At 40.7% G+C, this 27,035-nt stretch overlaps 1 protein-coding gene across 1 annotated transcript in view; it reads right to left on the bottom strand.

Annotated features, from left to right (window-relative positions):
- LOC126212758 (serine/arginine repetitive matrix protein 2-like) overlaps window positions 1-27,035 on the bottom strand; it is a 629,880-nt gene that overhangs the window by 139,661 nt on the left and 463,184 nt on the right. Inside the window, exons 14-16 of the mRNA XM_049940165.1 lie at window positions 17,904-18,223; window positions 10,369-10,570; window positions 2,195-2,347 (exon numbers count right to left, since the gene is read on the bottom strand). Coding sequence (XP_049796122.1) covers window positions 2,195-2,347; window positions 10,369-10,570; window positions 17,904-18,223 — 675 coding nt within the window. The remainder of the gene's footprint in view (window positions 1-2,194; window positions 2,348-10,368; window positions 10,571-17,903; window positions 18,224-27,035) is intronic.

Genomic DNA, 27,035 nt, shown 5'->3' with positions numbered 1-27,035 from the left:
CTGAAGCATACCACAAAATTTGCTGTCATAGCATGCATTATAACACTTGCATTCCTGCAACTTCACACATAACATATGTACGATGACTACCTAGGTGTAACCACCATTGCACTTGAGGAAAGTCTCGTGACTGCTGTAGCACAGGCACTTCCTGGTCTGCTGAGGCTTGTGTCATGAGTGACACATGATGATTATGTTCATGTACGGAGATTACACGGGTACTACAAGGCCAAAACAAATGCACACTATTTATTTTTAAATCCATCTTTTATTCTAGATGTTTGAAAGTTTTACAGTGTGTAGATACATCCATTAGGAACAATATTTTCATTTCTCCACATAATTTCCACCCCTCTCAACTGCCTTGCCCCATCTTGGAACGAGTGCCTACATACCCGCATGGTAAAATTCTAGACCAACCTGTCGGATCCACTGTTTGGCAGTGTGCACAAGGGAGTCATCATCTTCAAACCTTGTTCCACGGAGAGTCTTTCAGTTTCCCAAAGAGATGATAGTCACAGGGAGCCAGGTCAGGACCGTAAGGCAGGTGTTTCAGTGTTGTCCATCCGAGTTTTGTGATCGTTTCAACGGTTTTTTGACTGACATGTGGCCGTGCATTGTCGTGCAACAGCAAAACGTCCTGCTTTTGCCGATGTGGCCAAACACGACTCAGTTGAGCTCGAAGTTTCTTCACTGTCGTCACACATGCATCAGAATTTATGGTGGTTCCACTCGGCACGATGTCCACAAGCAAGAGTCCTTCGGAATCGAAAAACACTGTAGCCATAACGTTTGCAGCAGAAGGTGTGGTTTTGAATTTTTTTTTTTTCCTTGGGTGAATTTGCACGATACCACTCCATCGATTGCCTCTTCATCTCTGGTGCAAAACGAGGGAGCCATGTTTCATCACCTGTCACAATTCTTCCAAGAAATTCAACCCCACCATTCTCGTATTGTTCCAAAAGTTCTCTGCATACCGTTTTTCTTGTTTCTTTGTGAGCCACTGTCAACATCCTGGGAACACACCTGGCACAAACCTTTCTTCAGTATTCTGCAAACACTTCCTTCCCCTATCCCAACGTAGCGTGACAATTCATTCACTGTGATGCGTCTGTCAGCAGTCACCAATTCGTTAACTCTCTGCACGTTGTCTGGAGTGTGTGCAGTACGACGCCTGCCACTTCGAGGACAATCCTCAATATTGCTGTGCCCGCTTTCGTCACGTAACCTGCTTACCCAACGGCTAACTGTACTGCGATCGACAGCAGCATCTCCGTACACCTTTTTCAATATCTTGTGGATGTTTCCCACTGTCTCACATTCACAGCTCAGGAATTCTATGACAGCACGTTGCTTCTGTCGGACGTCAAGTGTAGCAGCCATCTTGTAGGTTGAACTAAGTTTGAGAACAAGCGGGCAGGATTTATCTACACAATGTAAAACTTTCACCCATGCAGAATGCAAACTGTATTTTTACAAAAATAGTGTGCATTTCTTTTGGAGTGACCCTCGTAGTTTCCAGTGTGGAACAGACATATCGTTCTGTAGAGTCCATAAGAGTCACTGCATATAGCGTTACTTTAGAATAATGTGATGTGGCACTGAGTGAGGGTGAGGCAAACCACAGAATAAAATTCCTGCCCCCCCCCCCCCCTCCCCCAGGTTCTGGCTGTGGAGAAGGGCTACCACAACCACTCATTCACAGGACCATACAAGCTAACAAACACAACACCATAATAAATTTAATAAGTAATAAGAAAGCCTCGAGGTACACAGATCTCGGATTCTGTCACTGCAGTGAAAGACCGTCACAGGTAGCAAAATGAAAACCACAGTGGTAATAATCACAGAGACAGCCTCGGGGATCAGCACAACAGGTAGGCTTACGTGCAACCTCCAGCCGTGGGCTCGACTCTGATCAGCCACCGCCAAAGGAATGTGAACTTTCCTCAATGCCACAACTCGTAATAGCCGTTGTCAGTGACTGACTTCCAATTTCACTTCTGGGATACATAAAACACAACAGAACACCAGGAATTTTGCAGTTTTATTCTCAAATGTGAATACTACAGACGGGTAAGACAGGGACACGAGATTTGTCTGACACGGGACAGGTCACCGAACGACACGAGAGTACGGGGTGCACTCCGACAGGACGGGACGGAACACCGCAGAGTGCTGCGCCGGTCCGTACCTCTACTGTGGAGGACAGCGGCCTCACCAGCTGCAGCGGCAGGACCCTCCCGGAGGGCGGGCGGCGGGTCACCTTCGGCTGCGCGTCCTCGACGGTGAGCTGCCGCTCCACTTCCCAGTTTTCCCGTGGGCTTCCCGGAGCCTCCTTCGACAGCTGTGTCCACACACCGTGGTGAGGGGTCAAAGAAGTGACAGAAACACAGTGAGAACATTCACTGAACCATGCGGATAGGTAGGGGAGCTTCCAGATCTACGATGACTCACAGTGTACGTGATGTCAGGGTCCACACACACAGGGATGGGCAGAGTTGTGAAAATGCTGAAGAGACGTGTCCATACAGCGAGGTTGCTAACAGGTAACGACAGCAACACTAAGTGATAGGTACTTCATCACAGGGGTGGGCAGATTTTCCACAGATAAACAGTTTTGTAACAAATAAAACAAGGCAAAACAACAGTCGTGTACTAACAAGGGAACCTCCCCATCGCACCACCCTCAGATTTAGTTATAAGTTGGCACAGTGGATAGGCCTTGAAAAACTGAACACAGATCAATCGAGAAAACAGGAAGAAGTTGTGTGGAACTATGAAAAAAATAAGCAAAATATACAAACTGGGTAGTCCATGCGCCAGATAGGCAACATTAAGGAATGTTGTGAGCTTAGGAGCGCCGTGGTCCCGTGGTTAGCGTGAGCTGCTGCGGAACGAGAGGCCATTGGTTCAAGCCTTCCCTTGACTGAAAAGTTTAATTTTTCATTTTCAGACAATTATTATCCGTCCGTCCGATGCGAGATAACTGCGCCGTAGTATGAGGACGCTACACCTGAACAAGAAAACCTAAATCGGGCAAGGTAGAAGAATGTCTACTAATTGCACGGTTTTGTGCTGCGGTCGCAAAACACAGACACTAAACTTAATACAGTGAACAGAGACGTCTATGAACGAACAGACAGGTCATAACTTTGCAAAAATAAAGAAAGTAAAATTTTCACTCGAGGGAAGACTTGAACCAAGGACCTCTCGTTCCGCAGCTGCTCACGCTAACCACGGGACCACAGCGCTCATAAGCTCACACATTCCTTAATGTTGCCTATCTTCCGCATGGACTACTCAGTTTGTATATTTTGCTTTTTTTTCATAGTTGCACATAACTTCTTCCTGTTTTCTCGATTGATCTGTGTCCACTTTTTCAAGGTCTATCCACTGTGCCAACTTATAACTAAATCTGAGGGGGGTGCGATGGGCAGGTTCCCTTGTAAGAGGGCAACAAAATCTTCTGTGAGCTTACAGCCACATTTGATTTTGTCACCTGCTGCCTACTTCTTAGTAAATTAAAAAGATATGTATTCAAGAGTATTGTTTTGAAACATTTCACACTGTTTTTAACAGAAAGAAAGCAAAATGTAAGTTTCAGAGAATTATTTCTAAGACTGCAGAAAATATTTTTTTCAGGGCATGCCACAAGGTTCAGTTTTAGAGCCAGCCCTGTTTTTATTTCATATCAATGAGTTACCTATAAATTCTCTTTTATTTGGAAGACACATTTCTCACTTAATGAAAGTGGTCGAGAATTCTCCCAGAATATCTAGGGCACTAGTTCAACATAAATGGATTACAGTTCAACAAAGCATAGTCACAACCACAATTGAAAACTTACCAGTCAAAACTGGGTCACTTTCAAGTTACCCACAAAAATCAGAAGCTTAAGGAACCGGATTCTGTGAAATTCCCAGATACACATTTGGGAAAATAACATCCACATTGGCCTTCACATACACATAGCACTCACTCCGTCTTCAGGCCACAACTGGCCTACCGGGACCATCCGACCGCTGTGTCATCCTCAGTGGAGGATGCGGATAGGAGGGACTTGGGGTCAGCACACCGCTCTCCCGGTCATTATGATGGTATTCTTGACCGAAGCCACTACTAATCGGTCGAGTAGCTTCTCAATTGGCATCACGAGGCTGAGTGCACCCCGAAAAATGGCAACAGCGCATGGCGGCCCGGATGGTCACCCATCCGAGTGCCGACCACACCCGACAGCGCTTAACTTCTGTGATCTCAACATACACATAGAGTAGCAAACAAATAAATAAATGAAAATTAAGCAGTTGGGTAAGAGGGCCCGTGAGCATAGAAAATTTTAGTGTATTCTCAGATACGGTGTCAGAACATTGGTTGTAAAAACATCCTGACCGACAGGGACACGACTGTCATGCCTCATCGGTGACAGGGACAGTACACGAATGTCATGCCTGACAGCTGTCAGTGTATGCAGGTTCGACACGAGCAGTTTCTGAGTGAACATTGAGAATGGAACTGTGTGTAAAGATCTTCTGGACTGGGGTATCTCTCAAAAGGCCACTGTTGACAGCAGCACATGAAGCTGTGCAGTTCCAGTTGGCCAAACAACTCAGGAACAGCTCATGGGGGGAACAAGACACGTAGTTATATCTGGGAAGTCACAATTTCACCTCTTCCTCCAGACAATGTGAGGCATTGAGTGCATTGATGGCCCGATGACATGTCAAACCAATACTGTGTGGAGGATGTGATTCACCCCAGATGTGATTCTGTGACATTTTGGCTGTGTTTTGGTACTGTGACATGGGGCTATTCATTTGAGGTTACTGTGCATCAGGATATTTATCTCAACCATTTTGATGACCAAGTGTTAATGTTTTTCAACATCTCCATTGTGTGTATACTAGGACTATTGATATTTTTCAAAATATCAGGAATGAAATATATGAATTTTTTAAAAATATCATTATCGCCCTCAATATATCGAGAAAAATTATTGATATCTTGATGGAAAAAATATCGTCGTACCAGCTAAAACAAACATTGGCTGCACACTGTAAATATTGGGCCAGTTTTAGAGTTGTATATTTGAGTATTGATTTGCCCTTCAATACATCCTCTCTTCCCGTTACCCACCAGGCCTCAACCTCCGCTAATTTCAAGTTGCCGCCGCTCGTACCTCACCTGTGATTCAATAACATCTTTGTCTCTGTACTTCCGCCTCGACTGACATCTCTGCTCAAACTCTTTGCCTTTACAAATGTCTGCTTGTGTCTGTATATGTGCGGATGGAGGTAAGTCTTTCCGCTCCCGGGATTGGAATGACTCCTTACCCTTTCCCTTAAAACCCACATCCCTTCGTCTTTCCCTCTCCTTCCCTCTTTCCTGATGAAGCAACCGAGGGTTGCGAAAGCTTGAAATTTGTGTGTGTGTTTGTGTTTGTTATTGTCTCTATCAACGTACCAATGCTTTCGTTTGGTAAGTTACAGAATCTTTGTTTTTAGATATTTTTTCCCATGTGGAATGTTTCCCTCTATTATATTCCTATGAGTATTGATTTATTATTACATATTCTGTAGATCCCACTGAGAGCAAGAATTTAAAGGAAACGATAAATGTTCACGTTTGGCAATAACCACTTTGTTAACAAAGATAACTGCACGTAAGTGACACAATTAAAGGTGTCCGATGGGTCCATCATTCAGTTCCTTCACATATTGGATTTGTCCAGAACACTTCGTGGGTTTTTTCATTTCTGCAAAGACCAGTGACCTAGCAGTAGTAGTGTAAAAATTGCATGGCGAAGTTAAATGTTGCAGTTTCTGTTGGTGCCACTGAGCACCAATTACATCAGTATTTCCCCTCATACATCTTTGCCCACCACAGGCACCAATCTTGTCATTTAGATTTTTTTCATCAGTTTCAGCAACATTTTTTGAAAAATGCTGATGTGAAGAAATGGCACACCAGTTACGTTAAAAATTGTTTTTTAATGCAGCTGGTGTGCTGTGCTGTTTCTTCACATTGGATATCTTCTTATTCCATTCACCCCCACCCCCCATCCCGCCCCCACCCTCACCCCAACAGTGCAATTGGACTTCTTATTTGTACCTTCTATATTTGCTTCACACAATCAAAGAGAAAGACTTGATGTCACGAAAGCTCAAAGATTTGTAACACTCCTCACACAGTGAAAGTAAAATTACGGTCTACTACAATTTCAAAAGAATAATTTCAAATATTTATCAAAAATTGTGAAAGATGTATAATGTAAAATAAAAATTTCAGCTCATAATATTACCATTTCGAAACTGATATATTGGTGTAAAAAATATCGCTGATATACAGGGTGATTCAAAAAGAATACCACAACTTTAGGAATTTAAAACTCTGCAACGACAAAAGGCAGAGCTAAGCACTATCTGTCGGCGAATTAAGGGAGCTATAAAGTTTCATTTAGTTGTACATTTGTTCGCTTGAGGCGCTGTTGACTAGACGTCAGCGTCAGTTGATGCTAAGATGGCGACCGCTCAACAGAAAGCTTTTTGTGTTGTTGAGTACGGCAGAAGTGAATCGACGACAGTTGTTCAGCGTGCATTTCGAACGAAGTATGGTGTTAAACCTCCTGATAGGTGGTGTATTAAACATTGGTATAAACAGTTTACAGAGAATGGGTGTTTGTGCAAAGGGAAAAGTTCTGGACAGCCGAGAACGAGTGATGAAAATGTAGCACGCATCCAGCAAGCATTTGTTCGCAGCCCAGGAAAATCGACTCGCAGAGCTAGCAGAGAGCTGCAAATTCCACAATCAATTGTATGGAGAGTCCTACGAAAAAGGTTAGTTATGAAACCTGAACGTCAACTACCCGAGGCGATGGATCGGCCGCCAGGCAGCCCGTGACAGAGCACTTCATCACTGGCCTCCAAGAAGCCCTGATCTTACCCCCTGCGATTTTTTCTTATGGGGTTATGTTAAGGATATGGTGTTTCGGCCACCTCTCCCAGCCACCATTGATGATTTGAAATGAGAAATAACAGCAGCTATCCAAACTGTTACGCCTGATATGCTACAGAGAGTGTGGAACGAGTTGGAGTATCGGGTTGATATTGCTCGTGTCTGGAGGGGGCCATATTGAACATCTCTGAACTTGTTTTTGAGCGAAAAAAAACCTTTTTAAATACTCTTTGTAATGATGTATAACAGAAGGTTATATTATGTTTCTTTCATTAAATACAAATTTTTAAAGTTGTGGTATTCTTTTTGAATCACCCTGTATATCAATATTTCTTGGGAAAAATATCGATATTTTGTCAAGAGCCCTAGCGTATACTGTGGCCACACTCATCTTCCAGCATCATGACAGCCATTTTCACGGGGCTTTACGCATACTTTCTCATTTAGACGAATGCTCCAGCATCCTCACACACCTCAACTGGCTCGCTAAATTGTGCAATCTTAATCTCACAGACAATTTGTAACAGTGGATGAAACGCAACAGTGAACATCCCTGTAGTTTGATAGCACTTCATGATCCAATCACCAAGTGGATTCAGCTGGATATGACATGCCTAAAGAAACTTTTGAACTCCCTTTCTCACTGAACTGTGCCCGTTGTCAAAGCAAGAGGGAGTGTGAACACACAACTGGCATGATGCCTCTTGGGCAGAGGGTAGTAATTTTTTTTTCTCATATTGTTATACAGGGTGATTCAAAAAGAATACCACAACTTTAAAAATGTGTATTTAATGAAAGAAACATAATATAACCTTCTGTTATACATCATTACAAAGAGTATTTAAAAAGGTTTTTTTTTCACTGAAAAACAAGTTCAGAGATGTTCAATATGGCCCCCTCCAGACACTCGAGCAATATCAACCCGATACTCCAACTCGTTCCACACTCTCTGTAGCATATCAGGCGTAACAGTTTGGATAGCTTCTGTTATTTCTCGTTTCAAATCATCAATGGTGGCTGGGAGAGGTGGCCGAAACGCCATATCCTTAACATACCCCCATAAGAAAAAATAGCAGGGGGTAAGATCAGGGCTTCTTGGAGGCCAGTGATGAAGTGCTCTGTCACGGGCTGCCTGGCGGCCGATCCATCGCCTCGGGTAGTTGACGTTCAGGTAGTTACGGACAGATAAGTGCCAATGTGGTGGCGCTCCATCCTGCTGAAATATGAATTGTTGTGCTTCTTGTTCGAGCTGAGGGAACAGCCAATTCTCTAACATCTCCAGATACTGTAGTCCAGTTACAGTAGCACCTTCGAAGAAAAAGGGACCAAAAACTTTATTGGCTGAAATGGCACGGAAAACGTTCACCTTAGGCGAGTCACGTTCATACTGAGTTGTTTCCCGCGGATTCTCAGTGCCCCATATACAGACATTGTGACGGTTGACTTTCCCGTTAGTGTGGAAAGCTTTTTGTTGAGCGGTCGCCATCTTAGCATCAACTGACGCTGACGCCTAGTCAACAGCGCCTCAAGCGAACAAATGTACAACTAAATGAAACTTTATAGCTCCCTTAATTCGCCGACAGATAGTGCTTAGCTCTGCCTTTTGTCGTTGCAGAGTTTTAAATTCCTAAAGTTGTGGTATTCTTTTTGAATCACCCTGTATAATGTTTATACAACCCTAGCTATCATTGCTGTATGATGAAGCAGCATGATCAGAATCTCAATTTTATTGTGTCACCAAGTGTACAAATTTAAATAATTCATTTTAGCAGCAGCAGACTCATCAAGTCCAAACAGCAAACTACACAATGTAATTTAAAATATTTTTGAACATCAGTAATGAAGTTCAGATGTACAGCAGTAAGCACTGGTTTTTGACCCTATTCTCTGAAGTCAGCACTATCATTATTTAAAAATTATTTTAGCAACCATTGGAAGGAAGGAAGATTAGGATTTAATATCCTGTTGACATCAAGGTCATTAGAGTACAAGCACAGGATGTTTCAAGGATGGGGATGGAATATGGCCATGCGCTTTAAAAGAAACCGTCCCACTTTGCTTGCAGCAATTTAGGGAAATCACAGGAAATCTCAACCTGGATGGCCAGACACAGAATTGAACTGTCATCCTCCCGAATGCGAGTCCAGAGCAAATATTGGTTTCCCTACACAAAGATAAAGTGTAGTGCCCTTTTTATGAGCACTAAAGCTGTATTGTGGAACTTTCTACTTTTCAATTTGTATGGGTTTTCTTGGCTGTATATATTGAGTCTTGGAACAAGCTTTAAACTGTCAGAGGGAAACACAAAATATTCTTTTCCTTGTGTTTTATACACGTTGAAAATAGTTTCCTACAAATAATTCTGGGTTGTTATTTACCGAACGAAAGTGCTGGCAGATCGATAGACACACAAACAAACACATACATACACACAACATTCAAGCTTTCACAACAAACGGTTGCTTCATCAGGAAAGAGGGAAGGAGAGGGAAAGACGAAAGGATGTGGGTTTTAAGAGAGAGGGTAAGGAGTCATTCCAATCCCGGGAGCGGAAAGACTTACCTTAGGGGGAAAAAAGGACAGGTATACACTCGCACACACACACATATCCATCCGCACATACACAGACACAAGCAGACATTTGTAGTGGGTCTGTGTATGTGCGGATGGATATGTGTGTGTGTGCGAGTGTATACCTGTCCTTTTTTCCCCCTGAGGTAAGTCTTTCCGCTCCCAGGATTGGAATGACTCCTTACCCTCTCCCTTAAAACCCACATCCTTTCGTCTTTCAATCTCCTTCCCTCTTTCCTGATGAAGCAACCGTTTGTTGTGAAAGCTTGAATGTTGTGTGTATGTATGTGTTTGTTTGTGTGTCTATCGACCTGCCAGCACTTTCATTCAGTAAGTCACATCATCTTTGTTTTTAGATCCCACGTGGAATGTTCCCCTACACAGTTGATAAAAACACAGGAAAGAAAAAGCTTTTCATAGTACTGATGTGTTACGTACATTCACAGGACAGAATGTTTAAAATGCAAATGCTGAAAACTTCCTGGCAAATTCAAATTGTGTGCTGCTTTCAAGCATCTGTTCACAGAACCTTACCTTTTACGGCCAACTCTCTTATTGTTGAGCCCGGGTACCTGAGCCGGTACAATCACTGCGACACAAAGGCAAGGTCGTGTGTTCGAGCCCCGACCCGGAAAACCCTACGAATCTACCGGGAAGTTTGAAATAAGTGCACCCTCTGTGGAAAACTGAAAACTCATTCACAATTTCTGAACTCGTGAACAGTGCCACTCTGGCACGTGGCTGCTCGATCTTTCAAACGAGTAGTTGTAATTGTCGGTAATGTTAATCCTACCGTTTGCACTAGAAGCTACATCCGTACCACTCGTACGCGCGGGGCCTCACCTGCCGGTACGCCGACTGACTCGCAGCGGCCGACGGTTTGCCCGCCGGCCGGTAGTCCGAGGCGGGCGGCGAGCCGCGGGCCGCGCGCTCCATCGCCTCCAGCTGCTGGCGCGTCGCCGGCAGGGACGACATGGGCGGCAGCGACTGGTAGCGTTTCTGCTGCCGCCGGCCTGCAAAGTCTGCAGCTGCGGGCACCTCGCCCCTGAACAGAGAACAGAACCGGAGTCGCGAGTGTTCCGACGGCAGTGACGCTCGTTCTGCCTGACGACAGCGAGTGCCACAGTCAGTAAGGTCACACTGATTTTAACTTATCAAAATTTTTTCAACCTTCACGAAAGGTACCAGGTATAGGAGTTTTGTTGTGGTCTTCAGTCCTGAGACTGGTTTGATGCAGCTCTCCATGCTACTCCATCCTGTGCAAGCTGCTTCATCTCCCAGTACCTACTGCAACCTACATCCTTCTGAATCTGCTCAGTGTATTCATCTCTCGGTCTCCCTCTACGATTTTTACCCTCCGCACTTCCCTCCAATACTAAATTTGTGATCCCTTGATGCCTCAGAACACGTCCTACCAACCGATCCCTTCTTCTAGTCAAGTTGTGCCACAAATTTTTCTTCTCCCCAATTCTATTCAATACCTCCTCATTAGTTATGTGTTTTACCCATCTAATCTTCAGCATTCTTCTGTAGCACCACATTTCAAAAGCTTCTATTCTCTTCCTGTCTAAACTACTTATCGACCATGTTTCACTTCCATACACGGCTACACTCCATACAAATACTTTCAGAAACGACTTCCTGACACTTAAATCTATACTCAATGTTAACAAATTTCTCTTTGTCAGAAACGCTTTCCTTGCCATTGCCAGTCTACATTTTATATCCTCTCTACTTCGATCATCATCAGTCTTTTGCTCCCCAAATAGCAAAACTCCTTTACTACTTTAAGTCTCTCATTCCCTAATCTAATTCCCTCAGCATCACCCGAGTTAACTTGACTACATGTCATTATCCTCATTTTGCTATTGTTGATGGTCATCTTACGTCCTCCTTTCAAGACACTGTCCATTCCATTCAACATAGAAGTATGAAACCAAAATTTCCCTACAGATGATGCTAGCCATCAGTGTAAGGCCTGTAAGACCGCATCTGCAGCACCATCTGCTTCCTGTAACAGCTGATGACAAAAGTCAGCATCCAGTAACCAAAGTTCCATTCTTGGTATGTGTTTCAAACTCGTAAACTTCTCGTGTTTCGTGTTTATGAACTATGATTTAGGGGCAGCATTGGTTTTCTGTTATCATTCGAAGAGAACTGCTGCAGGAATCCATCAAATGTTTGGCGAAGCTTTCGGTGAGCATGCACTTGGGAAAACACAGTGGTTCAAAAAATTCCATTTTGACGTGAGAAATGACGAGTGTGGGAAACCACCAAAAAAGTTCGAACACAATGAATTGCAGACCTTATTAGATGAAGATGATTCTCAAACTCCACAGGACCTTCTGTTGAATGTGATGCAGAAAGCTCTTTCTCTTTGGTTGAAAGCTATGGGAAAGTTGCAGAAAGTGGGAAAATGGGCTCCGCATGAACCGAACGAAAGACAGCAGGCAAATATGAGGTGTGTTTTTTTAAGTAAGTAGCGTTTTGAAATTTAAAAAAGACGTGCTAAATATCTCAATAATTTTATTTTTATATGAAAACCTGTATGTACCTTAATCTACTTTTCTGCATAATTTCCGTCAATATTGAGGCACTTGTCATAGTGTTCTACCAGTTTTTGAATACTCTCCTCATAGAAGTCTGCCGCCTGACTTGTTAACAACCACTGCATCACCACTGTTTTGACTTCGTCATCGTCTCGAAGACTCTGTCCACCCAGGTGTTTCTTCAAGTGCAGGAACAGACGGTAGTCACTGGGTGCAAGATCGGGGCTGTACGGAGGATGATCTGGAGTTTCCCATTGCAAAGATGTGATCAGATCTTTGGTCTGATTTGCCACATGCGGACGGGCATTGTCTTGCAGCAAAACGATGCCCTTGCTCAACTTCCATGGATGGTTGCTTTGATTCTGGTGTGACGTAGGCCAGCCAAGTTTCATCACCCATAACAATTTTGCTTAAGAAATCATCATCATCATTGTGGTACTGCTCAAGGAAAGTCAATACACTGTCTAAACGTTTGGTTTTGTGCAAATCCGTACCCAACGTGTGCACATATTTCGGTAACTCAAGTGCGTGGTCACAATGCCATACAAAACACTATGAGAAACATTAGGAAATCATCTCACAAGGAGGAAATCGTAAAGTGCCTGTTTCCTCTCACCTTATTGTCCACTTCCTGCACCAAACTTTCATTAACAACCGAAGGACGCTCACTCCGTTGCTCATCGTGCACTGTATTGCCTCACGTGTTCCAACATTTCTACGGAATCCAAACTGATCTTCCCCGAGGTCAGCTTCTACCATATTTCCATTTGTATGTAAAGAATTCGCGTTAGTATTTTGCAGCCATGGCTTATTAAACTGATAGTTCAGTAATTTTCACATCTGTCAACACCTGCTTTCTTTAGGATTGGAATTATTATATTCCATTATTACAACCATATTTATTAATGTACAAATCTAAAATTTTGCATGTGTAAAGCAAACAAACTGTATTTTAATGGAAAAATATAATAAAATATGTAGGATTAATATTTTGCCAAAAATCTGAATTTTTAATTTTTTTGTTGTCTTTTTTATAAAAAGCCATAACTGAAATCCTAATCATGCAATTAATCTGAAAATTTTACTGTAGTGTCCTGAGAAGGTTATAGGACCACTGAACTACAGTTAACAATTTATAGTACAAAATGTGTCATTAACAGAGTGTTTAATTTTGCACATCCAAAATTAACTTTTTTTTCATATACAATCATCTAAAAATCAGAATATAATTGAAGGATCTCATATTTTTTAGTTCCAGGGAGACAGCAACACACTGCAAAAAGTTCCTGAAAATTTCATAGCATTAGCACATATACTTTTTGAGAAAAGGCTTCTAACAAAGTAAAAAATGTAAAACACAGAAAATGAGTTTAAAAGATTTTCTTCTCATTCTTCTACATGTAATAGGTTTACCTCAATTTTAAAATCCTCCATATTGATACTCCTCATCCTCCAGGTTTCTCTTCTCTCCTCTTTGAATCTGCCTGGCCTGTATTTGCAAGTAAGACACTGATCTGTTAGCTTTCTTGACCCAGCACTTCAGTTCTGCCATTATTTCTATTATTGTAACAAAAACTGCATCATAGACACCTATTTTGCGTACTTCAAGTCCACAGAATGCCTTTTTGAGCATATAATCCAAATTAAATTATTGAGGCTTTCATTTGCGTTTTGTGTGTCTCCATGAAGACACTTCCTCAATAAGTCAAGGTTTGCAAGAAACCTGAATGGGGGCTTAATTGCATTCACAAGATGTTGTGGTAATGAGTATTTATGTGAATACGTCTCATTTCTGTTGTTGAACTTACACCAATCATGTTTCGGACACGGACTGTGCATTGGTGTTTGGTCAGTGGATAGTTTGTGGAAAAAAATTGCGCACACAGCACACGTAATTGCCTCTAAATTATCTGTGTTGTTTCTAATAGCTCTCCCATGAAATAACTCAAGAGAATCAATTTTTTTGTCGGTAAACCACTTGCCATGCATCCTCTGTTTCCCAAACACAGTTTTTCTACCACCCATTATGCGTAAATCTTGACTTCCAAGTAAAGGTTTGTGAATTCAACCTTCCACCTGCTAATATCTGTTAGTATTGTCAAAATGTAAATAAACCACATACAAAAAAATTTTCAGGCAAAGATATAGATGTCAGCCAGAGATATACATGTCAGGCAAAGATACTGAAAGAAAATAGCCTTCACACTGACAAAAATTCCGCTGAAGCAAGCAGTTTCCCGAATGTTGGAAAAGGTGGGAGTGGCTGCCAGTGCCGAGTTAATCAGTTTAACAATTTAAAGGTATTTCTAAAGCTGCTATCATGATAAAATTCCCACACAACATAGATTAAACCGTGCAGATCAAGAAAGTAATATATTTGAAAAATCGATTTTTTGGACCAAAATCCATTACACCCCCTTTAAGATTAAAGTTCTGTTACTGCCTTGCAAGATGATATATCCATTGTTCAGACAACAAATAATCTTACTTGACAATGCAAACTATAGACCCAGCCATGGCTGAAGCTAATTTCACCATGTGGCTATGGTACATCCACACTTGTGTTCAAAGTAGCCAGCATTGTTACATTGCAATGTCAATATGGAAACTAACCATAGAAAACACCCTTCCATCACTGAATTTAACGGTGATGTGTTGTTGTTGTTGTTGTTGTTGATGTTGTTGTTGTGGTCTTCAGTCCTGAGACTGGTTTGATGCAGCTCTCCATGCTACTCTATCCTGTGCAAGCTGCTTCATCTCCCAGTACCTACTGCAACCTACATCCTTCTCAATCTGCTTAGTGTATTCATCTCTTGGTCTCCCTCTACGATTTTTACCCTCCACGCTGCCCTCCAATGCTAAATTTGTGATCCCTTGATGCCTCAGAACATGTCCTACCAACCGGTCCCTTCTTCTTGTCAAGATGTGCCACAAACTTCTCTTCTCCCCAATCCTATTCAATACCTCCTCATTAGTTACATGATCTACCCACCTTATCTTCAGCATTATTCTGTAGCACCACATTTCGAAAGCTTCTATTCTCTTCTTGTCCAAACTATTTACCGTCCATGTTTCACTTCCATACATGGCTACACTCCATACAAATACTTTCAGAAACGACTTCCTGACACTTAAATCTATACTAGATATTAACAAATTTCTCTTCTTCAGAAACGATTTCCTTGCCATTGCCAGTCTACATTTTATATCCTCTCTACTTCGACCATCATCAGTTATTTTACTCCCTAAATAGCAAAACTCCTTTACTACTTTAAGTGTCTCATTTCCTAATCTAATTCCCTCAGCATCACCCGACTTAATTCTACTACATTCCATTATCCTCATTTTGCTTTTGTTGCTGTTCATCTTATATCCTCCTTTCAAGACACTGTCCATTCCGTTCAACTGCTCTTCCAAGTCCTTTGCTGTCTCTGACAGAATTACAATGTCATCGGCGAACCTCAAAGTTTTTACTTCTTCTCCATGAATTTTAATACCTACTCCAAATTTTTCTTTTGTTTCCTTTACTGCTTGCTCAATATACAGATTGAATAACATCGGGGAGAGGCTACAACCCTGTCTCACTCCTTTCCCAACCACTGCTTCCCTTTCATGCCCCTCGACTCTTATAACTGCCATCTGGTTTCTGTACAAATTGTAAATAGCCTTTCGTTCCTTGTATTTTACCCCTGCCACCTTCAGAATTTGAAAGAGAGTATTCCAGTTAACGTTGTCAAAAGCTTTCTCTAAGTCTACAAACGCTAGAAACGTAGGTTTGCCTTTTCTTAATCTTTCTTCTAAGATAAGTCGTAAGGTTAGTATTGCCTCACGTGTTCCAACATTTCTACGGAATCCAAACTGATCTTCCCAGAGGTCCGCTTCTACCAGTTTTTCCATTCGTCTGTAAAGAATTCGCGTTAGTATTTTGCAGCTGTGACTTATTAAACTGATAGTTCGGTAATTTTCACATCTGTCAACACCTGCTTTCTTTGGGATTGGAATTATTATATTCTTCTTGAAGTCTGTGGTGATGTAAAGAAGAAAATTTTCACGAGTGTTACAATATTGCGCGATAAACATGTGATTTTGAAAGAGGACATCGAGTTAACCAAAATTTCTTGAAATTTCTCTTAGCACTACGAACAATACATGTAGATAAACTGTCAATAACTCAGCAAGTTGCAGCAAATTTTGGTGGAGCAGATAACTCACAAATTCTTGTACAGCTACTGCAGCATTAGAGATCACCAAGAAATGAAGATGAGTATTTGCTAATTAATTGTTACTCCCTGGTGTATTTCAACTGGGAGTCCGATACTGACCTTTTATGTTGGGAGCATGACCTGTGTCGAACATGAATGTTATTTATGTCTGCTATCCCGCTTTTGCAAGTGGTGACATCTGTACCAATGTTAATTATAAATATACTACCCCACCTGTATTATATGTACTGCATTTCATGTCATCCATCATTGCCTGTGATTATTCCTGTCCAACAATATCTCTGTTCCTTAGCAATTGTCACGCAGTGTAATATGAAAATTGCATCTATGCTCAACAGCAAAAGACAAAGTCTCGGCGTGCTGGACGATATAAAAAATGAGTGAAGTTAAAGTGCGCGTCATTTATGATGGCGGCCGAGTTTAGGTTCGTCCTGCGCATCTGATGTCACAAAACACAGTCAGCCAATGAACAGAGAACGATGTTGAGAGAGCTTGACTGCAGTGCAGCGAGCATGGACGAGTGCCTTCAGTTTTACAAACGTTCATTCATAAATAAAGTAATTGAACAACAGCAATGTCTTGATAGCAGACTTTCTTTTATAGAAAGTTTGGAAAAAGCATTCTTTATACCAGTTGCTTCATATTCTATTAATTAATTAAAGCAAACAAGCAATAAGCCTCCTAATTCAGGTGATAGCAAGGAAAGGTGTTTGTATCATTCTCACGAACCGCTTTTTCACATATAAAGAACAGCAGTAATAGTTTATTTCCTATTGTACTTCGACGAAATAAGTAATTCACAGTCATACCAACAGTGTTTGTCGGTATTTTGCGTCATATATTAAAGTCCTGCAGGAGAGCTGTTAAATGACGAACTGCATTAGCGTAATGGGTTAAGGTGTATGGCTGCTAAGCGAAAGGGTCCGAGTTCAAACCTTGTTCGGTGCTTAATTTCTTAATTTAAAAACAATATCGAAATGTGTTACTTCATGAATTTTATTCGTTTGAATGTAATTTTTTGAAATTTATAGTGGCAACTAAAATTGACCATACGGAAAGTTTACGCTACGGACTTTTACCTCTGCAAACTCTTCAAAATTTCGTGCAATGATTTACTACATTTAATGCTGCACAATAACTGCATTGAACATCGAAAAAAAATTAAGTCATTTATGCGGGGAAGGTATCAGTCAAGAATATGTGTAAAAATCAAATTTTTGGGCCAAATAGTTTTTGTGAAATCGAATGATAAGTGTGTCAAAGGAGTCGGAACACCACGTGTCTGCACAGGCGAGCAGTGCAGTGATGACAAAATTGCGCAGAGCACGGAATGCGGGGAGGACGTCTCTGTAGCAGCGAAAGGGTTAATGCGGCCGTGGTGGCTTTACTTCATAAACTGCGTGCTCCCCCCTAAACGTAAGTTTGCGAACTATACTATACTATGGCGCTGCTTCTCTTGGTGCGTGCAACTGGCAACACAGCGATCTCCCGCATCTGGGTGGGCATGCACTAGCTGCCAAGATACAAGAATTGAACTATAGCAGCGGAGCAGAGTGGAAAGCGTCCGGCCGATCCAGACAGACGTACTGGGAGACCTGCCCCCTACCTGGAGTACTGCGTGGGCGTGAGGCTGCGGCGGATGCTGTCCAGCCGCTCCTCCAGCACGAGAGACGTGTCGGGGATGGTCCGCGCAGTGCTGTGCGAGCTGCCTCCGGCGGGGGCGGCCACCACGGGGGTGGGCACGGGGACGGGGACGGGGGCGGGGGCGGGGGCGGTGCCGGTGCTGCTGCTGCTGCGACTGGAGGTCCGGTGGGGCGGCACAGGGGGCAGCGGCTTGTTGCGGTAGTCTGCCCCCGCGTTGAGCAGGTTCTGCTGCGTCGCTGTCGGAGTCGGCTTCTTCGGCTCGGAGAGGAACGCTGTCTCCACCTGTGCGGAAGAAAGCAGTGTTTTCTCATTTCTGTGCTCCCCAGGATCCTCCTCCCTTGAGGAGGTTGTAGTGTAACTGCCAATATCAACTAACAATGTAAACCACTACACGCAAAACTAATGTACAACGCGATACACACATATACACTCCTGGAAATGGAAAAAAGAACACATTGACACCGGTGTGTCAGACCCACCATACTTGCTCCGGACACTGCGAGAGGGCTGTACAAGCAATGATCACACGCACGGCACAGCGGACACACCAGGAACCGCGGTGTTGGCCGTCGAATGGCGCTAGCTGCGCAGCATTTGTGCACCGCCGCTGTCAGTGTCAGCCAGTTTGCCGTGGCATACGGAGCTCCATCGCAGTCTTTAACACTGGTAGCATGCCGCAACAGCGTGGACGTGAACCGTATGTGCAGTTGACGGACTTTGAGCGAGGGCGTATAGTGGGCATGCGGGAGGCCGGGTGGACGTACCGCCGAATTGCTCAACACGTGGGGCGTGAGGTCTCCACAGTACATCGATGTTGTCGCCAGTGGTCGGCGGAAGGTGCACGTGCCCGTCGACCTGGGACCGGACCGCAGCGACGCACGGATGCACGCCAAGACCGTAGGATCCTACGCAGTGCCGTAGGGGACCGCACCGCCACTTCCCAGCAAATTAGGGACACTGTTGCTCCTGGGGTATCGGCGAGGACCATTCGCAACCGTCTCCATGAAGCTGGGCTACGGTCCCGCACACCGTTAGGCCGTCTTCCGCTCACGCCCCAACATCGTGCAGCCCGCCTCCAGTGGTGTTGCGACAGGCGTGAATGGAGGGACGAATGGAGACGTGTCGTCTTCAGCGATGAGAGTCGCTTCTGTCTTGGTGCCAATGATGGTCGTATGCGTGTTTGGCGCCGTGCAGGTGAGCGCCACAATCAGGACTGCATACGACCGAGGCACACAGGGCCAACACCCGGCATCATGGTGTGGGGAGCGATCTCCTACACTGGCCGTACACCACTGGTGATCGTCGAGGGGACACTGAATAGTGCACGGTACATCCAAACCGTCATCGAACCCATCGTTCTACCATTCCTAGACCGGCAAGGGAACTTGCTGTTCCAACAGGACAACGCACGTCCGCATGTATCCCGTGCCACCCAACGTGCTCTAGAAGGTGTAAGTCAACTACCCTGGCCAGCAAGATCTCCGGATCTGTCCCCCATTGAGCATGTTTGGGACTGGATGAAGCGTCGTCTCACGCGGTCTGCACGTCCAGCACGAACGCTGGTCCAACTGAGGCGCCAGGTGGAAATGGCATGGCAAGCCGTTCCACAGGACTACATCCAGCATCTCTACGATCGTCTCCATGGGAGAATAGCAGCCTGCATTGCTGCGAAAGGTGGATATACACTGTACTAGTGCCGACATTGTGCATGCTCTGTTGCCTCTGTCTATGTGCCTGTGGTTCTGTCAGTGTGATCATGTGATGTATCTGACCCCAGGAATGTGTCAATAAAGTTTCCCCTTCCTGGGACAATGAATTCACAGTGTTCTAATTTCAATTTCCAGGAGTGTATTTCATATTTTTAAGATAGCTCATCACCCTTTGAACTGTCTCTTGGTGTTGCATAGATGATGACTATTTTCAGAGAATTTTATTTCATTTTCAACTTTAGTAAATGGCTAAACTAATGATGTAAACCAATAAAATATCAACCAAGGGCAGTGCAATGTTCAGATCACTTAAACCTTATTAATTTCCTCAAAAAAATGGCACTTTTGTGAGAAACTGTACATGATGCTAGAAGTTTGAAATGATGTAGATGAATATTACAGTACTCCATAAGTGAAGTAATTATTGAAGTAGTGAAAGATGGCCATGGAAATGCTTGTAGTTTATGAAAAAATTACAATAAAGTAAATGTTAATGAAATATCATGATTGTAATTATGTTTATCAAAAATGTCATGCAGCCTATCACAAGGTACCTATTATGAAATAATATACACACTATCAATCTAATTGTAATTGAGATCACAACAAAAAATGAAAATGGTTAAGTTGGCAAAAAGTTATAAATGATAGTTGGGCTGGGACCATTGTGTGGATTTGATACTTTTTTGTCTAGTACAATAAACATAAAACTGTGACTATACTGTGCCACTGTATTTTTGTTTTGGGACCTGAGACCAGCTAAATTATTCACAGTAACCAAAGCACTTGAGTCATAGAATCTAACAGTACTATTTCCAATGATAAGAGGTAGTGAAATTACTAATGTATTTGCAACAAAAAAGTCACCTCACTGGTAAATTTGTTTACAAAAGTAGTTAATTTTCTATATGACATGATAGAATAATAATATGTTACAATTTAACAATGTAAGGAAAAGGTAGATTGCTACTTACTGTGAAGAAAGCAGGGTAAGTTGCAGACAGGCAAATTAAAAGACAGTTACACATTAGCTTTGGCCACAGCCTTCATGATTAAAAGAAAAACACCCCCCCCCCCCCCCAAACACACACACAAGCAAGCACCCTTCACGCAGACATGACCACAATCTCTGGTAGCTTGGAGCGTAAGTGTCTTTTAGTTTTACCTGTCTGCAAATTAACCTGTCTTCTTTATGGTAAGTAGCAATCTGGCTTTTCCTTACCTTTCCTACCTGCAGTTCTCATTGTTTTACATTAAAAGTTTGCATGTTCTAAAGTTTTCAAGGATATGTCATATTGTTCCATTTGGTATCAGTCTCTTCATTGCTGGATCAGTTAATTCATTTTGTGTATTTTATGAAGGAGCAATAATATGTTTGGAGGTTGTAATGTTTTTAGGCGTATGACATATTGCTCTGTTTGGTATCAACCTCTTCATTTGTCACATCATTTAATTCATGTTATATTTTCCTGACATGAAGTTGACTTTGTGACCATACAACAATCAGGCATGATAAACACGCCATAAAAGCAGACACTTATGACATCAAAGAAGAGTATATTCAACTGAGCCTTGGTATAATGTACGAGGTGTGTTTTTTAAGTAAGTACCGTTTTGAAATTAAAAAAAGACGTGCTAAGATATCTCAATAGTTTTATTTTACATGAAAGCATGTACCTTAATCTATGCACTGACACCATTACAGTCTGATTCATCCTTGTTTAAGTTGTGTGCTGAGGGTTTAAGATGCCTCCAATAATCCTGAGTCCCGCCGACTGTGAAGTACGGGCTGTTATAAGATTACTTAGTGCTAGAGGCCTAAAAGCGAACGATATTCATGGTGAGATCTGTGCAGTTTATGGAGAGAACATTATGAGTGATGGAATGGTAGGAAAGTGGGTGAGAGCATTTAAAGATGGCCGCACAAATGTGCACGATGAACAACGGAGTGGGCGTCCTTCGGTCGTTAATGAAAGTTTGTGCAGGAAGTGGACAATAAGGTGAGAGAAAACAGACGCTTTATGATTTCCTCCTTGCGGGATGACTTTCCTAATGTTTATCGTAGTGTTTTGTATGGCACTTCCACAGACTGTTGCTTTGATTCTGGTGTGACATTGGCCGCCCACATTTCATCGCCCGTAACAGTTTGGCTTAAGAACTCATCACCGTTGTCATGGTACCACTCAAGGAAAGTCAATGCACTGTCTAAACGTTTAGTTTTGTGCACATCCGTCAACATTTTTGGTACCCAGCGTGCGCACAATTTTTGGTAATTCAAGTGCTTGGTCACAATGCCATACAAAACACTACGAGAAGCAGTAGGAAAGTCATCCAGCAAGGAGGAAATCGTAAAGTGTCTGTTTTCTCTCACCTTATTGTCCACTTCCTGCACCAAACTTTCATTAACAACCGAAGGACGCCCACTCCGTTGTTCATCGTGCACATTTGTGCGGCAATCCTTAAATGCTCTCACCCACTTTCTTACCATTCCATCACTCATAATGTTCTCTCCGTAAACTGCACAGATCTCACGATGAATATCGTTTGTTTTTAGGCCTCTAGCACTAAGAAATCTTATAACAGCCCTTACTTCACAGTCGGCGGGACTCACGATTATTGGAGGCATCTTAAACACTCAGTACACATCGTAAACAAGGAAGAATCAGACTGTAATGGCGTCAGTGCGTAGATTAAGGTACAGGCTTTCACGTAAAAATGAAATTATTGAGCTATCTTAGCAAGTCTTTTTTTAAATTTCAAAACGGCACTTACTTAAAAAACACATGCCTCACATTAGCATTTAGGTACAGTAGTAGGAGTGTATTTGTTGTGGTTTTACCTGTTTTTATTTTATTTTATTTTTTTAGTGGCTTTTGGATGTGAGAGAGATGATAGCACAGAAGCAGTCGAGTGATTAGCAAGTACACTGGGCAATGGGCAATTGACAGTACACTGTGGTTTTGTGCAGCTGTGCTTACATCCAGAAGTTTTTCTAACAATAAGCAAAGAATAGTAGCATGGATTATTTGTTCCATGAGATGTTTAAAGTCATTAGAATTGAGAGCTGTGGAAGATTTTCAGTCAGTTCATTGTTGTCACTCACTGAGTCCAGATTAGGCTGATTCGGCTGTCAATTAGCCAATGTTTGCCTATATGCAGTACTATTTCTTATAAATCCAAAAGTTCATTCTTTCTGCTGGAGCAGAGTGTAATGGTAACATTAAAAGCAACCTTGTAAGTGAATGACCTGCCTAAATACTGCTCTAAGGTTTGTCAAAATTCAGCTTCTGTAATGTTACTGGAGATTAAATTGAAGTTGAAACTTATGTTTACCTAACAGCATAGAGCTGTGGCCACCATTGCAATTTCCTTTTATGGTGTAACTTGTTTAAATAACACTCGCAAATGTAGCTGTCACATCCATATTATCCATGTAGAAAGTAAATGCTTCTATTTCTCCACATTATAAATATAAATAGCACTTTCATTTTTATTTATGTTGGTCTGAATGTATGTTATCATACAAAAAATTCAATATAAATCAACTGTATAAACGTCTTGCATAACAAACACTCAGTTTGCACATTTGTATTTTCTAAAATTTGTATTTGTTATTCCATCCTCAACAAGGATTTGTATGTTAGGACAGTTCAGATCTGATGTTAACCTGAAATATATGATATCATACAAAAAATTCAATATAAATCAACTGTATAAAGGTCTCGCATGACAAACACTCAGTTTGCACATTTGTATTTTCTAAAATTTGTATTTGTTATTCCATCCTCAACAAGGATTTGTATGTTAGGACAGTTCAGATCTGATGTTAACCTGAAATATATGATATCATACAAAAACTTCAATATAAATCAACTGTATAAACGTCTCGCATGACAAACACTCAGTTTGCACATTTGTATTTTCTAAAATTTGTATTTGTTATTCCATCCTCAACAAGGATTTGTATGTTAGGACAGTTCAGATCTGATGTTAACCTGAAATATATGATATCATACAAAAAATTCAATATAAATCAACTGTATAAAGGTCTCGCATGACAAACACTCAGTTTGCACATTTGTATTTTCTAAAATTTGTATTTGTTATTCCATCCTCAACAAGGATTTGTATGTTAGGACAGTTCAGATCTGATGTTAACCTGAAATATATGATATCATACAAAAAATTCAATATAAATCAACTGTATAAAGGTCTCGCATGACAAACACTCAGTTTGCACATTTGTATTTTCTAAAATTTGTATTTGTTATTCCATCCTCAACAAGGATTTGTATGTTAGGACAGTTCAGATCTGATGTTAACCTGAAATATATGATATCATACAAAAAATTCAATATAAATCAACTGTATAAAGGTCTCGCATGACAAACACTCAGTTTGCACATTTGTATTTTCTAAAATTTGTATTTGTTATTCCATCCTCAACAAGGATTTGTATGTTAGGACAGTTCAGATCTGATGTTAACCTGAAATATATGATATCATACAAAAAATTCAATATAAATCAACTGTATAAAGGTCTCGCATGACAAACACTCAGTTTGCACATTTGTATTTTCTAAAATTTGTATTTGTTATTCCATCCTCAACAAGGATTTGTATGTTAGGACAGTTCAGATCTGATGTTAACCTGAAATATATGATATCATACAAAAAATTCAATATAAATCAACTGTATAAAGGTCTCGCATGACAAACACTCAGTTTGCACATTTGTATTTTCTAAAATTTGTATTTGTTATTCCATCCTCAACAAGGATTTGTATGTTAGGACAGTTCAGATCTGATGTTAACCTGAAATATATGATATCATACAAAAACTTCAATATAAATCAACTGTATAAACGTCTCGCATGACAAACACTCAGTTTGCACATTTGTATTTTCTAAAATTTGTATTTGTTATTCCATCCTCAACAAGGATTTGTATGTTAGGACAGTTCAGATCTGATGTTAACCTGAAATATATGATATCATACAAAAAATTCAATATAAATCAACTGTATAAAGGTCTCGCATGACAAACACTCAGTTTGCACATTTGTATTTTCTAAAATTTGTATTTGTTATTCCATCCTCAACAAGGATTTGTATGTTAGGACAGTTCAGATCTGATGTTAACCTGAAATATATGATATCATACAAAAAATTCAATATAAATCAACTGTATAAAGGTCTCGCATGACAAACACTCAGTTTGCACATTTGTATTTTCTAAAATTTGTATTTGTTATTCCATCCTCAACAAGGATTTGTATGTTAGGACAGTTCAGATCTGATGTTAACCTGAAATATATGATATCATACAAAAAATTCAATATAAATCAACTGTATAAAGGTCTCGCATGACAAACACTCAGTTTGCACATTTGTATTTTCTAAAATTTGTATTTGTTATTCCATCCTCAACAAGGATTTGTATGTTAGGACAGTTCAGATCTGATGTTAACCTGAAATATATGATATCATACAAAAAATTCAATATAAATCAACTGTATAAAGGTCTCGCATGACAAACACTCAGTTTGCACATTTGTATTTTCTAAAATTTGTATTTGTTATTCCATCCTCAACAAGGATTTGTATGTTAGGACAGTTCAGATCTGATGTTAACCTGAAATATATGATATCATACAAAAACTTCAATATAAATCAACTGTATAAACGTCTCGCATGACAAACACTCAGTTTGCACATTTGTATTTTCTAAAATTTGTATTTGTTATTCCATCCTCAACAAGGATTTGTATGTTAGGACAGTTCAGATCTGATGTTAACCTGAAATATATGATATCATACAAAAAATTCAATATAAATCAACTGTATAAAGGTCTCGCATGACAAACACTCAGTTTGCACATTTGTATTTTCTAAAATTTGTATTTGTTATTCCATCCTCAACAAGGATTTGTATGTTAGGACAGTTCAGATCTGATGTTAACCTGAAATATATGATATCATACAAAAAATTCAATATAAATCAACTGTATAAAGGTCTCGCATGACAAACACTCAGTTTGCACATTTGTATTTTCTAAAATTTGTATTTGTTATTCCATCCTCAACAAGGATTTGTATGTTAGGACAGTTCAGATCTGATGTTAACCTGAAATATATGATATCATACAAAAAATTCAATATAAATCAACTGTATAAAGGTCTCGCATGACAAACACTCAGTTTGCACATTTGTATTTTCTAAAATTTGTATTTGTTATTCCATCCTCAACAAGGATTTGTATGTTAGGACAGTTCAGATCTGATGTTAACCTGAAATATATGATATCATACAAAAAATTCAATATAAATCAACTGTATAAAGGTCTCGCATGACAAACACTCAGTTTGCACATTTGTATTTTCTAAAATTTGTATTTGTTATTCCATCCTCAACAAGGATTTGTATGTTAGGACAGTTCAGATCTGATGTTAACCTGAAATATATGATATCATACAAAAAATTCAATATAAATCAACTGTATAAAGGTCTCGCATGACAAACACTCAGTTTGCACATTTGTATTTTCTAAAATTTGTATTTGTTATTCCATCCTCAACAAGGATTTGTATGTTAGGACAGTTCAGATCTGATGTTAACCTGAAATATATGATATCATACAAAAACTTCAATATAAATCAACTGTATAAACGTCTCGCATGACAAACACTCAGTTTGCACATTTGTATTTTCTAAAATTTGTATTTGTTATTCCATCCTCAACAAGGATTTGTATGTTAGGACAGTTCAGATCTGATGTTAACCTGAAATATATGATATCATACAAAAAATTCAATATAAATCAACTGTATAAAGGTCTCGCATGACAAACACTCAGTTTGCACATTTGTATTTTCTAAAATTTGTATTTGTTATTCCATCCTCAACAAGGATTTGTATGTTAGGACAGTTCAGATCTGATGTTAACCTGAAATATATGATATCATACAAAAAATTCAATATAAATCAACTGTATAAAGGTCTCGCATGACAAACACTCAGTTTGCACATTTGTATTTTCTAAAATTTGTATTTGTTATTCCATCCTCAACAAGGATTTGTATGTTAGGACAGTTCAGATCTGATGTTAACCTGAAATATATGATATCATACAAAAAATTCAATATAAATCAACTGTATAAAGGTCTCGCATGACAAACACTCAGTTTGCACATTTGTATTTTCTAAAATTTGTATTTGTTATTCCATCCTCAACAAGGATTTGTATGTTAGGACAGTTCAGATCTGATGTTAACCTGAACTGTTTGTGGCTGCAAGAGATATATTATTTAAAACAAAGGCAAAGGATAGACAGCTACTCACCATACAGCAGAGATGTGAAAGAAACAGTGGATGTGTGTGTGTG

The sequence above is a fragment of the Schistocerca nitens genome, chromosome 11, assembly GCF_023898315.1.
Source record: "Schistocerca nitens isolate TAMUIC-IGC-003100 chromosome 11, iqSchNite1.1, whole genome shotgun sequence".
Classification (NCBI taxonomy): Eukaryota; Metazoa; Arthropoda; class Insecta; order Orthoptera; family Acrididae; genus Schistocerca; species Schistocerca nitens.
Note: the sequence above shows the minus strand (reverse complement) of the source record. Positions and strands in the feature narration are given on the sequence as shown.